The 16,812-nt window shown below is 43.2% G+C and overlaps 1 protein-coding gene across 2 annotated transcripts; it reads left to right on the forward strand.

The window, feature by feature from the left end:
- Window positions 1-8,483: 8,483 nt before the first annotated feature.
- Efcab10 (EF-hand calcium binding domain 10) lies at window positions 8,484-16,741 on the forward strand. 2 transcript variants are annotated; one of them, XM_069996256.1, is made up of 4 exons: window positions 8,484-8,607; window positions 13,931-14,095; window positions 14,209-14,293; window positions 16,368-16,741. In XM_069996256.1, the coding sequence occupies exons 1-4, from the start codon at window positions 8,499-8,501 to the stop codon at window positions 16,378-16,380; spliced, it is 372 nt and encodes a 123-aa protein (XP_069852357.1). In that variant the 5' UTR covers window positions 8,484-8,498; the 3' UTR covers window positions 16,381-16,741. The 2 variants fall into 2 exon arrangements, with proteins under 2 accessions (XP_069852357.1, XP_069852356.1); XM_069996255.1 differs by lacking the exon at window positions 16,368-16,741 and adding an exon at window positions 16,246-16,331.
- Window positions 16,742-16,812: the final 71 nt, after the last annotated feature.

Here is a 16,812-nt window from a genome sequence, read left to right on the forward strand (position 1 = left end):
AAAAAAGACAGGTACCAGTGGCTCATGCCTATAATCCTAGCTATTCTGGAGGCTAAAATCTGAGGATTACAGTTCAAAGCCAGCCTGGGCAGGAAAGTTCAGGAGATTCTTATCTCCAATTAACTACCCAAAAAAGCCAGAAGCAGAGCTGTGGCTCAAGTGATAGAATGCTAGCTTTGAGCAAAAAAGCTCAGGAATAGCACCAAGGCCCTCAGTCTCTAAGACCATTTGTGCACGTGCACACGCATGCACGCGTGCGCGCGCACACACACACACAAATGGAAATAGCAGGGTTGAATGCCTCCTATAATATTGCCAAGTCCCCTAGATCCCCTTTCACCCTCCTTCTCCCATATGCAGCCAAGTGTGTCTAATTGTACCTCAACACTTTATCCCACCACAGCTCTAGAGAGTTATTTTCTGGAGAAATGAAATTTAGTACTCAGAAGCTCAGGAATGAATAATACCAAGCAGAAAATGTTCCCTCAGGATGGGGCAAAGGGTGGGCTAAGGCACCACATTCTCTTTTCATCATGATGAATATAAAACATCAATTTGTTACAATTTGCAGAGATTGCTTTGTGTTTGCCTATTATTAATTTAGGTAAGAATAATACCAAGATGCCTAAATAATAAAATGCATGATTGTTGGGGCTGAGGGTGTAGCTCAATGGTGTCTAGCGTCCACAAGGTCCTGGGTTCAATCTCCAACACACCACACACACACACACACACACACACACACACACACACACACACACACACGGTTCCTATACATTTCTTTTTCTTCTCTCCTCCTTCCTTTTTTTTTTTTTTTTTGTGGTGCTGGGCTTTGCAACTTACAAGGACTAAATGGATACAGAACCAGAGAAAACTGTGCACGTGATCAAATATAATTGATTATAGTGAAAAGCTGTAGACTCCATGTCCTTGGAGGTACTTAAAATGGAATGTGCAGACGGCCTTAAGCGTGATCTGTTTCCTGAAGGAATTTCCCCACTGGAAGTTTTACATTGTGGCACTTTGTGTGGATTACCATCTGGGTTCCACTGACATTCTGGGGAGTTTTTTTTTATTCCGCAAACAAAGCTATCTCATACATACTGAAATTCCAGATTTATCTTTAAGGGATGCCCTTAGAGCCAGCAGGACCTGGACTGTCCTTCCCAGTGTCAGGCACACAGTTGATATATAATAAATGTAGGCTGAATTTTAAAATGAAGGAGCCAAGGATAGGAATGTAGCTCAGTGGTAGAGTGGTTGCTCAGCAGTACTGGGTCCTGGGTCCAACATCCAGCAAAGGAGGAGGAGGAAGGAGAGGAGGAGGAGGAGGAGGAGGAGGAGGAGGAGGAGGAGGAGGAGGAGGAGGAGGAGGAGGAGGAGGAGGAGGAGGAGGAGGAGGAGGAGGAGGAGGAGGAGGAGGAGGAGGAGGAGGAGGAGGGGGAGGAAACAGCAGTGATATGATGGTAAATGTGGACCAATGGACTTTGGGAGTGGAAGGAAAACATTTTTTAATTTCTGTGATGTCAATACACCCCACATGGTTGGCAGTGGGGACCTCATCAAGCTTAAAAAGAAAGGGATACTTGTGAAGTTATACAGACAGCTGCTACAACAGCCTGATGGTTCCAGTCAAAGCTAGCTACATGCTCAGACCAGAAGTATGGTATCAATTCATGTTAACCTATATGAACTAGTTTATCCTTTAAAGCCAACAATGAAAATGAACTTTTTTTTATCACTTTGAAGTGACCAACTTCTAAGCCAATGATTTTTCCCCCTACTTTTCTCCTTGAAAGAATATTGGAGCAAACTAGATTCCTTTCTTTCTTTCCCTCTTTCTTTCCTTTTTTCTTTTTTTTCTTTGTCTTTTTTTGGCTGGTTCTGGGACTTGAACTCTAGGCCTGCGCACTGTCCCTGAGCTTTTGTGCTCAAGGCTAGCACTGTACCACTTGAGCCACAGCTTCATTTCTGGCTTTTTTTTTTTTCTCTTGTAGTTTAGTAGATATAAGAGTCTCATAGACTTTCCTGCCTAGGTTGGCTTTAGATAGTGATCCTTAAATCTCAGCCTCCTGAGTAGCTAAGACTAAAGGCATGAGCCAAGGCACGGCTTGGCTTGGATGTCTTACTTTCAAAATAATATATCATTTGGGAGAGTAAGATCTGAGGATTGCAGTTCAAAGCCAGCACAGGTAGAAAATTCCTTGAGACTCTTAACTTCAATTACCCACTGAAAAGCCAGAAGTAGAGCTAAGCACCATCCTTGAGCAAAAAAAGCTAAGGGATAGTTCCTAGGGATAGGCCCAGGCCCTGAGTTCAAGCCCCAGACCAAGCATACAGGTAAAGCTCAGTGATAGTGTCATTACCTACTTTGCATGAAGCTTTGGGTTCAATCCTCAGCGTCAAAAAAACAAAACAAAAAAATAGCATTTTGGTATTTTTAGATCCACAAGGAATGAAGAAATTATTCCACACACCTTTGGAGTAGATCTGTCACTTCCTCAGTTATACTGAATGTGACTTTTACAAAGTTTGAGATAGAATTGTTGAGACTTAAGTTCCACAGAGCCCTGTGTACAGGTTCCAGGTTTGTACAGGTTCCAGGTTCAAGGTCAGCCAGGTCTAACAGTTTGTGAGATTCAGACCCAAGAAACAAATTAGGAATAGTTATTTACAGCTGTGGTCCCAACTACTTGGGGGGGGGGGAGTGGGTATAAGGAAAAGTATCAACTTCTAAGGCTCACCTGAGCAAAAGGCAAGAGACCATACCTGCAATATTGGGCTGGTGGTATGATTCAGTGGTATACCACCTCCCTAGGAAGCACAAAGTCCTGAGTTCAAATACCACTGCTGAAATTAAAAAAGTTAAACCACACATACCATATGAGCCAGCCATTCTACTCCTAGGTATTTACCCAAGAGAAATTAAGTGCTACAACTCCACAAAAATCTACTCATGAATGTTCTTAGCAGCTTGATTTGTAACAACCCCAAACTTAGTCCAAATGCCCATCTCAGATAAGTGGGAAAACTAATTGTAGTTTTTAAATAGTAGCTTTTAAATGTTAATTATACCTTAGTAAAGGTGTTAAAACAACAACAAAACCCCCAGGGTTCTGGCTCTCTCCCAGGAGACTCGTTTCACAGGCCAGAATGGTTTTCTGCATCAGTACTTTGTTTCTCATTTTGGTTTCTTAAGACAGAGTCTTGCTATGTAGCCCTGTTTACCTGAAACTCACGGTCCTCCTGCCTCAGCCTCCCTAGTGCAGGATTGTGCACATATATCACCATACCCAGCTCAGCCTTGGTACTACGGAGATGACCCCAAGAGATGTGTGGCCCTGGCTAAGAACCACTGCATGCCTTCTACTTGGAGTTTTTCCTTTGAAACACTAAGAGGATTAAGAATGATATTAAGAGGAATGAGGAAATAAAGGACAAGGAATCTAAGAGGGAAAAGTATGATAATTAATGAAGTCCATTTCTTTTGCCTTAAAAGACAGCAAAGTCAGAGAATAGCTGGCTCCACTAGGTGGCATCTGGACACTTCTCTTTAGCAAGATTTCCAGGGGCCTAGGGGAGCCGCGTGTGAAAAGCGCAGGGCGGGTGGTGGGGACACTGCCATTGTTCCTTTGATAGAGGAAGATATGCAAGCTTGTTGAAATAGAAAACAACCAACAGTTCAAAGAAAGTGTTGGGCAGGGCCCCTGTGCTCTCCTCAGCCTGACTTCAGAGACTGAGGATATAAGATGATTGCAATGTTTGTGTTATTGCAGGTACTAGAGTACAAGGAGCAGAGCCATTTATTTGGGGATTAAGTAGCTCCTCAAAGAAAATCAATAAAGTTCACAAGGAAAAGGCTGAATGTCTTACACTGTAGCACTGAGTAGAAATCAGGGTCCCTGCTGGATGAGCTTGCAGCCAGCCTTCCCTCCTCCATCAAGGATGGCTTCCTATATTTTATACTTTGTTCCTCCCCAAGCTACATTCGCCTTGGGCCAGACAGTTGAAGGACACTGTGACAAAAGATCACAAAACCAGACTTCATGTTAGTGTGACTCGGCGCTCCCTGAGTGCTTCACATGGCCACCATCCTCTCTGCAAGGCTCAGTTACTCTCCTCATTCCTGTTGCCATCATCTGCCTGTAGCTGTGCTGACCCAAACGCAGAGCCAGAGCTAGTTTCTCAAGTGATCACACCTCTCCAGTCAACCTCTAAGGTCTCAAACTTAGGTGGCCTGATTTTGAGAACAGTCTGTGCTTCATCACCTTTTCTGCCGTGAGTTTTCAAGTCTTCTGACTGAATGCCTTCCCTCCTTGGAACACTTCCTCTGGATACCAGTGGTGAACTGGCCAGCCCTCTTTGCTCACAGTAGCAGCCAATGCTTCCAGATGCTCAATGTATTTATTCTACTAGGGTTTTCTGGCCTACCAGAAAAATTCTCAGATTCTCAAAGAGGACCCACTGTGTTGAGGCACCTGGGTACTCTTGGTTTCAGATCTGCTTTAGTCTTCTGCCATCCATTTTGTGGCTCCTCTTTCTACCTTCTATTTTTCAATTGCTGAGAAATTATTTTATTTTATTTATTTATTTATTTTTTTGTCGGTCATGGGGCTTGAACTCCAGGCCTGGGCGCTGTCCCTCAGCTCTTCAGCTCAAGGCGAGCGCTCTACCACTTGAGCTACAGCGCCACTTCCGGTTTTCTGGTGGTTTATTGGAGATGGGAGTCTCATGGTCTCTCCTGCCCGGGCTGGCTTTGAACCGCGATCCTCAGATCTCAGCCTCCTGAGTAGCTAGGATTACAGGCATGAGCCACCAGCGCCCGGCTTGAGAAATTATTTTTATTGAGTGCTGAGTTAATTTAAAATTTTATAAGTACTAGTAAGTACAAACTATTATAACCTGGTGAGCACCTGTGAACCCACCACCAGGTGAAGAAAAATCACATTACCATCACTCCAGGGTCCCTAGCCTATCCCACCCTAAATCCTTTTTCTCTGACCTCCAAGGCAAACACTCTGCTGAAATTTGTATTTATCATTCACTGGCATTTCTGGATACATTTTCTACATATGTTTGATCTATATACAACATATTGCTTAGCTTGGTTTATTTTTAAACTTCTATCAATTGATTCATAGAGACAGACAATATTTTGTTTTTATTTTTGTTTTCTTGGTCAGTCATGGGGCTTGAAATCAAAGCCTGGGCACTGTCCCTGAGCTGTTTTGCTCAAGGCTAGTGCTCTACCACTTTCAGCCACAGCTCCACTTCGGATTTTCTGGTGGTTAATTGGAGATAAGAGTCTCACAGACCTTCCTGGCTGGGCTGGCTTTGAACTACTACTCTCAGATCTCAGCCTCCTGAATAGCTAGAATTACAGGCATGAGCCACCAGTGCCCAGATTAATATTAAATTCTTCTTCTTCTTTTTTTTTTTTTTTTTGCTGGCCGTGGGGCCTAAACTCTGGGTCTGGGTGCTGTCCCTGAGCTCTTCAGCTCAAGGCTAGTGCTCTACCACTTGAGCCACAGCTCCATTTCCAGCCTTTTCTGCTTATGTGGTGCTGAGGAATCAAACCCAGGGCCTCATGCATGCAAGGCAAGCACTCTACCACCGAGCTACCTTCCCAGCCCTAATATTAAATTCTTGACAGAAGAGAAGGTAAGACAAGAAGGTTAATGAGTGAGAATGATCATGATACATTATATTACTATGAAAATGTCATAGCCAAACAAATTGTTTGGTACCATTAATATATACTAGTTCAAAAGTAATTTCTTTAAAAAGGCTAGGTACAGTGTCTCACATCTATAATCCTAGCTTCTCGGGAGGCATAGATGGGAAAGACTGTGGTTTGAGGCTAGCCTAAGAAAAAAGTTAGCAATGGGGCTAGGAAGGTGGCTCAGTGGTAGAGCGCTTGCCCTGCATGCATGAGGCCCTGGGTTCGATTCCTCAGCACCACATAAGAAAAAAGAAAAAAGCCAGAAGTGGCGCTGTGGCTCAAGTGGTAGAGCACTAGCCTTGAGCTGAAGAGCTGAGGGACAGTGCCCAGGCCCAGAGTTCAGGCCCCACGACCGCACGCAAAAAAAAAAAGAAAGAAAAGAAAAGAAAAAAGCAAGATTCAGTTTCAACAAGTTTCAACAAGTGAGGCAAGATGATCATGCCTGTAATCCCAGACATTGTGGACAGATAAGTAAAGGTTCTCTAAGACTAGCCATATGTAAAAGTGAGATCCTGTCTGAAAAATAACTAAAACCAAAACCAAACAAACTAGGGGCATGGCCCAGATAATAGAGTGCCAGCCTAGCAAGCATGTGGCCCTGAGTTCAAAATCTTACTACAGCCTAAGAGAAAAATGCACACAAGAATTAGAAAAACAGGGCTGGGAAGGTGGCTCAGTGGTAGAGCGCTTGCCTTGCATGCCTGAGGCCCTGGGTTCAATTCCTCAGCACCACATAAGCAGAAAAAAAAAAGCCGGAAGTGGCGCTGTGGCTCAACTGGTAGAGTGCTAGCCTTGAACTGAAGAGCTGAGGGACAGCGTCCAGAGTTCAAGCCCCACGACTGACCAAAAGAAAAAGAAAAACAGCATCAGCTCACTTATTGTAGAAACACAGATTCTTATGGCAAACCTCTCCAGTTTCTACATGAGTAAATATCATAAACAAAAACATTTTACTAACAGATTATACAAGATACTACTAGCTTTATTTGATTAAAAAAGTTTCTGGGGCTGGGAAGGTAGCTCAGTGGTAGAGCGTTTGCCTTGCATGCATGAGGCCCTGGGTTAGATTCCTCAGCACCACATAAGAAAAAAGAAAAAATGCCGGAAGTGGCGCTGTGGCTCAAGTGGTAGAGCGCCAGCCTTGAGCTGAAGAGCTGAGGGACAGAGCCCAGGCCCAGAGTTCAGGTCCCACGAACGGACCCCCAAAAACTAAAAAAAGATTCTGAGATTCACATATTATTGTCCATCATTAAAATTCAGTGTAACATACCAGGTTTTTAAATTTCACCTACTCTTGATGCCATTTGGGCTGTTACCAGGGATTTCAATGATGCACAGTGCTGCTGAGAACATTCTTGGTGTATGTCTCATGGTGCACATTCACAAGAGTTGCTCCAGGAATGGAATTTCTAGTTCAGAGCAAGAAACATTTAAATTACCAAGATAATTCCAACCTACTTTCCAAAACCAATGTTCCAGTTTACACTCCAGTGATCGCTGATGGTTTTCTTGAACTACATCTTTATCACATTTAATTTGTCTAACGTCTTAGTTTTTATTACGCTGGTTGGTATAAAATGGGATTTCTTTATATATTTTTTTTTCACAAGATTTTCAGGGAGGCAGAATACATTCATGTTTGTTGACCATGTTGTAGGCTCTTTGGTAAAGAATAAGGTTACAGGTATTATTTTGCTTGCAGCATGTCCCTGATGTTTCCTCAGTCCAAAACAGTGTTTAACATTAGAACATTGCCCCCGGAGCTGCAGAAGAACCAGGAAGGCAAGAAAGAACCTTAATAGTGAAGTGGCTTAGCAAAACATTTCAATACACCTCAAGTCATGAGGTAGGAACATTGGATAAAGCCACTCACCTAAACACTGACAAGACTTGTGAAAGAGGTGAGGCCAGTGGCTGGATAAAGGTCAAACGCTGTTAGGGACTGGGATTGCTGGATGGAAAGAAATTGGATCCTCCCCCAAGTGGTTTGTCCAAGATGTGGGACAATCTATACCTGAGCATTTGAGCCTCTTTATCCTTCCCAGTTTAACTTTGACACTGGGAGTGGGCGCTACAGAGAGGTGAGGGTCATTAGCTCCATCACCAGTCCCAGGTGTGGGTCATAGCGTTGTTATTAAGGTTTTTCAATTCCCCCTCCTCGAGGGAAGTCGCTAGGGGCTTTCCTATTGAGGCTAGCTAGCAGAAGCTGGACTTCAAGAACAGAAATCTTGGTCTAGAATTGTTTCTACCTTTTCTTTCTAGGTACTCCATTCCTAAGCAGCGGCCCCTCCTCGCCGCCTGCAGCCCCACGGTCCCTCAAAACGACTGTCAGATGGGTCTGCCAGGGCAGTCTAGCTCAACAGCACACAGATTTGAAACTCAGGATCCAGGCCAACTCTGCGTCCCGCGGCAGCCGGCTCACAGTGAAAGAGTCCTCACCACACACCCCTAACGTGCCCGGCTCGGCCACCGCTCCGGCCTGTTACTAGACCTGCAAGCCTCTTCCTTGGGTCAACAGCTACAGAGCGAGGTGCAAAGACAAAGCACCCGGAGAGAGCGAGCCGCCGGCCATCGCCGCCTCCACCTCTCCATCTCCTCCCCCCGACTCACGAAGCCCTTCAGCCTCAGCTGGGAGCGAGGGAACCTGGGACTCCAGCGCCCAGGTGGCGGCCCGGGCGGCGCGTCACGTGACCACGCCGGAACCAAGGAGGCGGGGCCAAACGCCCAGGACGTTCCCCCCCCCCCCCGTCGCCTAGCAACGTTCCATCGCCCAGCCATGGAGTCCGTCAGCAGCCGGGAGCTTCAAGCTAAGGAGTATTTGGAAAAACATCGGATCTTGGATGTGCTGAACTATCTCACTAGCATGCTCCTCTTTAACAAGCCGGGTAACAGTCTTCTAATTGATTTCTTTTTAATCTTCTGGTTTCCTTCCTGTGCTAAGTAGTCCCAGAAATCCCCGGGGCCGGCTCTGTGTCCCGACCCCACTGCTTCCCTTTTAAACACCACGTCCTCCCCTCCCACTCGGGACCCTGCCTCTGGGCATTAAAAGCATTAAAGGTACGTGTGGGGTGTGAGTGTGTGTGTGTGTGTGTGTGTGTGTGTGTGTGTGTGTGTGTGTGTGTGTGTGTGCTGGGACGTGAACACAGGACCTGGCTGCTGTTCTTGAGCTCTTTCCACTCAAGGATGGCACTCTACCACTGGAGCTATAGCGCTATTTCCAGCTTTTTGATGCTTAATTTGAAATAAGAATCTCCTGGCTTACCTGCGCCAGCTGGCATTGAACTACGATCTTCATATCTCAGTCTTCTGAGTGACTAGGATTAACACCGGTGGCCGGGTTAAAAGTACTTTTTTGGTTTGCTTTTGCTTTTGTTTTGTCAGTAATGGAGTTTGGACCCAGACCTCAGGCTTGCTAGGCTGGCGCTCTCCTATATTTAGCCCTACCCTTGGGCCTAGAGTTCTTGATGATCCACTCTTTTCGTGCCAGCTCCCGGTCAGTGTGGAGGACAGTGCTAGGTTCTTGTGGATGGGACAGAAGCTCCGGAGGTGAGGAGCCTGCCTTAGTACTGTGACATAGAACCCAGTGTCACTTGGGATAAGACGCTTAAATCCAAGGCCTCTTCCTCTGGAAAATTGTGACAATAATAGTTTGCATCTGGTGGGAACCTGGAGAAGATTAAATGAGTAATATATAAATCAGCCTGGTGCCTGGTGAGCAGCAGACTACACTGCTACTTCTGCATTCAAAGAAGTTTTAATTCAGCAAGGGAACTAAATATGAACAAAAAATCCAAAAACAAAAATAAAAGAACACAAAATAAGAACAAAAAATCCGCCGGGCGCCAGTGGCTCACGCCTGTAATCCTAGCTACTCAGGAGACTGAGATCTGAGGATCGTGGTTCAAAGCCAGCCCGGACAGGAAAGTCCATGAGACTTTTTATCTCCAATAGAAAACCGGAAGTGGCGCTGTGGCTCAAGCGGTAGAGCGCTCATCTTGAGCTGAAGAGCTGAGGGACAGTGCCCAAGCCCAGAGTTCAAGCCCCATGATCGAAAAAAAAAAAAAAAAAAAGAACAAAAAATCCAAAACCAAAAATGAAAGTTATTTCTCCAAATATGCTTTCCATTAAAGATGTCATATCTCCTTAATCTACTTTCATTTACTTTATTTATTTATTTACTTATTATTTTTGGCTCTCTTGTGGTTTGAATTCAGGACCTTACACTTGCTAATCAAGTGTTCTACTATGGTACCACACCTCCAGCCTTTCTTGTGCTGGTTCTTTTCTTACTGTGCCTGGACTTTGCCTATTTTAGGCTTCCTGTTGCAGCTGCAATGTCAAGCACATAGTACTATGTCCTGTTTCTTCTGTTGAGATGTTGAGATGGGTCTCATAGACTTTTTGGCCCTGGCTGTTCTGAAACTTCAATAGACTCCTTTATAGCTAAAATGATAGGCCCTACCACCATGCCCTGCTACTGGCAGAAGTCTTGTAAACTTACTTGTCCTGGTTGACCTTGAACTACAATCCTCTACATCTCATCCTCACAAATAGCTAGATTACAGGCACCAGCTATGTGTGCCTACGGTAGTCTACAAGCTTTAAATGTAGCACAGTTAGCCAGGCACCAGTGGCTCATGCCTGTAATTCTAGCTACTTAGGAGGCTGAGATCTAAGGATCATGGTTTGAAGATAGCCCAGGCAGAAAAGTCCATGAAACTGGTATCTCCAATTAATCACCAAAAACTGGAAGTGGAGCTATGACTCAAATGAGCCAATGAAGTAATCTGTAGGAAATGCTTGGTATAATAACATACCCATAGCCAGGCGCTGGTGGCTCAAGCCTGTAATCCTAGCTACTCAGGAGGCTGAGATCTGAGGATCGCGGTTCAAAGCCAGCCCGGGCAGGAGAGACCGTGAGACTCCTATCTCCAATAAACCACCAGAAAACCGGAAGTGGCGCTGTAGCTCAAGTGGTAGAGTGCTCGCCTTGAGCTGAAGAGCTGAGGGACAGCGCCCAGGCCCAGAGTTCAAGCCCCACGACCGACAAAAAAAAAATAAATAAAAAAAAAATAACATACCCATAGAATGGCTTGATAAATTTTAGCTTTTATTACTGTTAAGATGTTAACTTCAATTTTGTCTTCCTTGAAGAACTGAACTGTTGAGGTCCACATCTGTAATTCCAGCTATTCATGGATGATTTTGAATTTGAGGCAGCCCAGGGAAAGTTAGAAAGACCCTATCTCAATAAAACACATAGCTGGGTGCTGGTTGCTCATGCCTGTAACCCTAGCTCCTCAGGAGACTGAGATCTGAAGATCATGGTTCAAAGACAGCCTGGACAGCAAAGTCCATGAGACTCTTCATCTCCAATTAGCCACCAGAAAACCAGAAGTGGAGCTATGGCTCAAAGTGGTAGAGCACTAGACTTGAGCATAAGAGCTCAGGGACAATGCCCATACCCAGAGTTCAATCCCCACAACTGACCACAAAAAAAAAAAGAAGAAGAAGAAAGGCCAGGGGTATACAGTAATCCCTCACCTACAGTGGGAGTTATAGTCCAGAGACTCCTGCAATAAGTAAAAATACACAAAGTAGCAGCATTATATTTATATTTATTTATTTAGTCAGTCATAGGGCTTGAACTCTGGGCCTGATCACTGTCCCTTAGCTTTTGAGCTCAAGGCTAGCACTCTATCACTTGAACCACAGCGCCACTTCCAGTTTTCTGGTGGCTTATTGGAGATAAGAGTTCCATGGCCTTTCCTGCCCAGACTGGCTTTGAACCAGGATCCTCAGATCCACCTGAGTAGCTAGGTTTATAGGCATGAACCACTAGTGCCTGGCCAATATAGTTATTTATTTTTTTAATTTTTTTATTGTAAAGATACTATACAGAGGGTTACAGTTACATGAGTGAGGTAATGAGTACCCTTCCTCTTGAACATTGTTACCCCCTCCATTGTTTCCCCCCTACCATCCCCTCCCTCCCTCCCTTCCCCAAGGTCCTTTTTTTTTTTTTTTTGATTGTGATTAAGTGATTACTTAATTTCCGGAAATTCACAGTATTGTGGAATAATGATGCTCATTTAAAGTCACAAGTTCATTCTAACTTTCCTGGAGCAAATTGTCTATCACAGTCTGTGATATATAACGGTGCTCACATGTTATATACCATATATGTGATCAGCAGCATGGGGATATTTGGTAGTGGTTCAACCAGATGAGTGGGAGTTCTTTGTTTCTTAAGTCCTGTTAGTTTTGTCATATCACCTAACATTTTGGATTTAGCATCCACTTATCAGGGAGACCATGTACTGTTTGTCTCTTTGTTCTTGGCTTACCTCGCTCAACATGATTCCTTCTAGCTCCATCCATTTCCCTGCAAATGCCAATATATTTATTTTTATTTATATATATTTTAAGACTTTATAAACCTTCCCACTCCCCTATAAAACTTTCCCACTCTCTTAATAAACTTTCCCACACTCGGGGGCTGGGAAGGTGGCTCAGTGGTAGAGCGCTTGCCTTGCATGCATGAAGCCCTGGGTTTGATTCCTCAGCACCACATAAACAAAAAGAAAAAACCTGGAAGTGGTGCTGTGGCTCAAGTGGTAGAGCGCTAGCCTTGAGCTGAAGAGGCCCAGAGTTTAGGCCCCATGACTAGACCAAAAAAAAAAAAAAAAAACTTTCCCACACTTGTCCTTTACGTAGCCAACAATAGAATCATTGATCCCATAATGGTGGCCTACTAGCCGCATGGCTTTTGCTTTCCTTTAACATGTCACCCTTTCTTTGGCAAGCATCTTCCTCTGGCATTTGGGTTCACTGCCAGAAGCCAAACATTCTGTATATGTTTGGGTGGCATCATAGGGCTTGAAATCAATTCAAACTTCTATGAAAATTTCACAAGCACGTAACACCGCAGAGCAACACTATGCACAGTGATCAGACATTGATGTGAAGTGGACAAGGAGAGATACTGAACATATGTGCACAGTGCAGGAGAGCAAAAAGCCCAGTGCTACCTTCACTGAGGCCATCAGCGCCCAGGATAACAGGACACAGTGCTGTAGTCGGTCGCCTTCCATTCCATCAGCCAACAGCGTTCCATGTATAATCTCACACTGGCAAACCTGTGCCAGCGGTAGTGGAGTACTGCTTTTCCAGTATGTACAGCATAGTGTTTGTTCATCCGCTGATGAAATATATACTGTATTTTACTTCGATTTAATATTTTTTGAATTAAAATTTTTATATTTTTGTTGTTTTAAGCAGAAATAAATCATATTATATAACTATATATTGCAACATCCCACGATATAGCAAAAACTCAGCAATACATACATACATATATATGTGTATGTATATATATATATATATATATATATATATATATATATATATATAAAACCTGTGATACAGTGAAGCCATAAGTGAACTGGGTTATAGTGAGGAACAACTGTGGCATGGATCCACATGCCTAGCAAGGGTGAGGCACTAGGTTCAATCCTTAGTGCCACCCAAAAAAAAAAAATCGAAAACAAAAACCTGATGGTCATTATCAGCTGGTATTTATGTAATGTATACGATTATGTAATGTATATGATTTTCCTTTCATGTTTTAAAAATCTTTTCTGTCAGCCAGTAGGTCATGCCTGTAATTCTAGCTTCTCAGGAGGTTGGGATCTGAGGACTAAGGTTCAAAGACAGCCCAGGCAAGAAAGTCTGTGAGACTCCTCTCCAGTTTCTGTTGCTATAAGCATTTCAAGACCCACACATTATGTATTTATTTGTTATTTCTGTACTGGTCCTGGTCCTGTGGCTTGATCTCAGGGCCTGGGCTGAGATGTGAGGATGATAATTCAAAGACAGCCCAGGCAGCAAAGTCTAAGAGACTCTTAAATCCAATTAACTATCAAAAAGCTAGATATGGAGCTGTGGCTCAAGTGTAGAGCATTAGCCTTAAGCAAAACAAACAAACCCAACAACAACAAAAAAAACACCTCAGGGAGAGTGCCCAGATCCTGTGTGAGAACCAGCAAAAAAAAAAAAAAAAAGCATAAAAATGCTTACAACAGAAAAATTTTAAAGCAGCATCCATATCCCTAGTATGTAGTACCTTGAACACAGATGTTAATTGTTAAATAATTACTCTCACTTGTGACATATTATTTCAAAAAGACTTGAACTTTTCTTTTGCAGAAAACCCAAGGGAATTTTTAATGTCTCTGTTGGAACGTATAAGAATTGCTAAAGTGACAGGTATAGCTTTTCCTTACTTCATGGATAACACCAACATCACAGCCATGTTTGAGATGCTGGATGCTGCAGGCAGAGGCAGCATATCTGTTGTACAGTACAAAGAAGGTCAGTCTTCTACAAATGAAAGCAACAGCCTATGGTCATTCCATAAAAGAGTTTCCTAGCAGAAAATAATCACTTTGTAAATTTTCGTTTTTTTCTCATTCTTACTTATACAGCCCTGAAAACCTTGGGACTGAGATATGAAGATGTTTTAGAGGTTGAGGGCCGTGTGATAACTTTGGAAAAATTCAAGAGTGAAGTGTAAGTTTACGTTCTATCTAATGAATATTTTAACAACACAGTATGACTTTGTAGGAATGCTAATAGCACTAGAAACAGGTTACTGTCTTTTTATATGTGTGCTGGTACTGAGCCTTAAACTTAAGAGCCTGGGCACCGTCCCTGAGCTTTTGTTGTGACTCGTGCTCTACCACTTGAGTCACAGCTCCATTTTCAGCTTTTTTTTGGTGCTTAATTGAAGATTAGAGTCTCACAGACTTTCCTGCTCAGGCTGTCTTTAAAGTAGCTAGGATTGGGCTGGGAAGGTGATTCAGTGGTAGAATGCTTGCCATGCATGCATGAGGCCCTCAGTACCACATAAGCAGAAAAAACTGGAAGTAGTGCTGTAGCTCAAGTGGTAGAGTGCTAGCCTTGAGCTGAAGAGCTGAGGGACAGCGCCCAGGCCCAGAATTCAGGCCCCACAACCTACCAAAAAAAAAAAAAAATAGCAAGGATTACAAATGTAAGTTACCAGCACCCAGCTAGGTTCCTGTCTTTTGACAAAAACATTTCATTCGCTCTAAACTTTAAACAACTCGAAAGTGAGGCCAGGGAAGGCTCCTCTGGGGATAGGGGGAATGGGGAATGCTGGAATAAGAGGAAGTTCCAGAGGCAGCTTCATTCTCATTGGAACATCTCAACCATTTTCAAAGGATGAGGAGAAAAAAACCTACTGTACCAGACACAGTAGTTGGGAAATCTTTGTATAAAATATAGAGTAATAGAGTTTATCTCAAAGTATTCCTCAAAAATATTTATTGCAGGGGCTGGGAAGGTGGCTCAGTGGTAGAGCGCTTGCCTTGCATGTTCGAGGCCCTGGGTTCGATTCCTCAGCACCACATAAGAAAAAAGCCGGAAGTGGCGCTGTGGCTCAAGTGGTAGAGTGCTAGCCTTGAGCTGAAGAGCTGAGGGACAGTGCCCAGGCCCAGAATTCAGGCTCCACGAGTGGACCCAAAAAAAAAAAATATTTATTGCAAACGAAATATTTATCAACAAGTATGGCTTACGTGCCAGCCTGACAGTTTTAGATTGGAGATATTACAGCATTGTAAGTACTAAATGTTGTACAAGAACAAAAACAAAACAAAACATTGAGATAGAATAAAGTTGATAGCTATAGAAAGTCTCCAGCTAATTTGGCTCAATTTGTTTAAAAAGTTTTACCATCTGAGGATTTATTAATCATGAAACCATTAATACAGTCCAAAACCAAGGAAAAGTTAGAAGAAAAAAGGAAGATTAAGATTTTTGTCTCACCATCAGTGACACAAATATTAAGCAAAAATGTTTACAGTATTCCCTATCGCAAGAAAGACTGGAACAGAGTGATCTGACCCAAAATAGGTTGCCATTGTTACATAAAAATGGAACTAGGAGGCATTTTAAATGGACGGACATTAAAACAACACAAGGAACAATCCTAATTTCATCACCTTTTTTTTTTTTTTTTTTTGGTCAGTTGTGGGGCTTAAACTCTGGGCCTGGAGGCTGTCCCTCAGCTCTTCAGCTCAAGGCTAGTGCTTTACCACTTGAGCCACAGCACCACTTCCGGTTTTCTGGTGGTTAATTTAAGAGCCTGACAGACTTTCCTGCTCTGGCTGGCTTTGAACTGTGATTCTCAGATCTCAGCATGCTGAGTAATAGCTAGGATTCCAGGTGTGAGCCACCTGCGCCTGGCTTCATCACCATTTTACAATGTGTTTTCTTATGTCAATATTGTGAATTCCCAAACAGACTAAGAAACCTCAATTATATAGCTTGAATTCTTAAGTGATTAAAAAATGTTATTAGCTCTCTGGCAACTGAAATTTGATTATAGTGTATTATCTTTGTTTTTATGTTTTCTTCTACATACATATTCAACACTTATATTTGTAAATGGAATCACTCAGAGTTTTCATAGCTTCTCAGTTTTCTGGTTTTGGTTTTCTTAGGAACAAGAGGACAGAGAAAATATGGTCGGCATTTAGACAAGATGTACCCAAGATAACGAAGGACTCATAAAGTTTCCATTTGTTCAGTTTCATTAATTCTTTTTTTTTTTTTTTTTTTCCAGCCCTGGGGTTTGAACTCAAGACTAGCACTCTACCACTTGAGCCACTTCCAGTTTTTTCTGTTTATGTGGTACTGAGGAATCGACCTAGGGCTTCATGCATGCCAGGCAAGCACTCTACCACTAAGCCATATTCCCAGCCCCCAGTTTCATTAATTCTTAATGTTATTATACAACTTGAAATACAACAGGCTTTCTCTTCATTAGAAAAACAACTGCCAAGTACTGGTGATTCATGCTTGTAATCCAACAACTCAGGAGGCTGAGATTGAGGATTACAGTTCAAAGCCAGCCTGGGCAGGAAAGCCTGTGAAACTCATCTCCAGTTGACTACAAAAAAAGCAGGAAATGGAGCTGTGGCCCAAGGGGTAGAGCACTAGCCTTGAGCACAAAAGCTTAAGGACAGAACTCAGGCCTTGAACTTAAGCCCTAGATCAGCAAAACGAAA

Source organism: Dipodomys merriami, unplaced genomic scaffold, assembly GCF_024711535.1.
Source record: "Dipodomys merriami isolate MVZ:Mamm:240054 unplaced genomic scaffold, mDipMer1.0.p SCAF_5, whole genome shotgun sequence".
NCBI lineage: Eukaryota > Metazoa > Chordata > Mammalia > Rodentia > Heteromyidae > Dipodomys > Dipodomys merriami.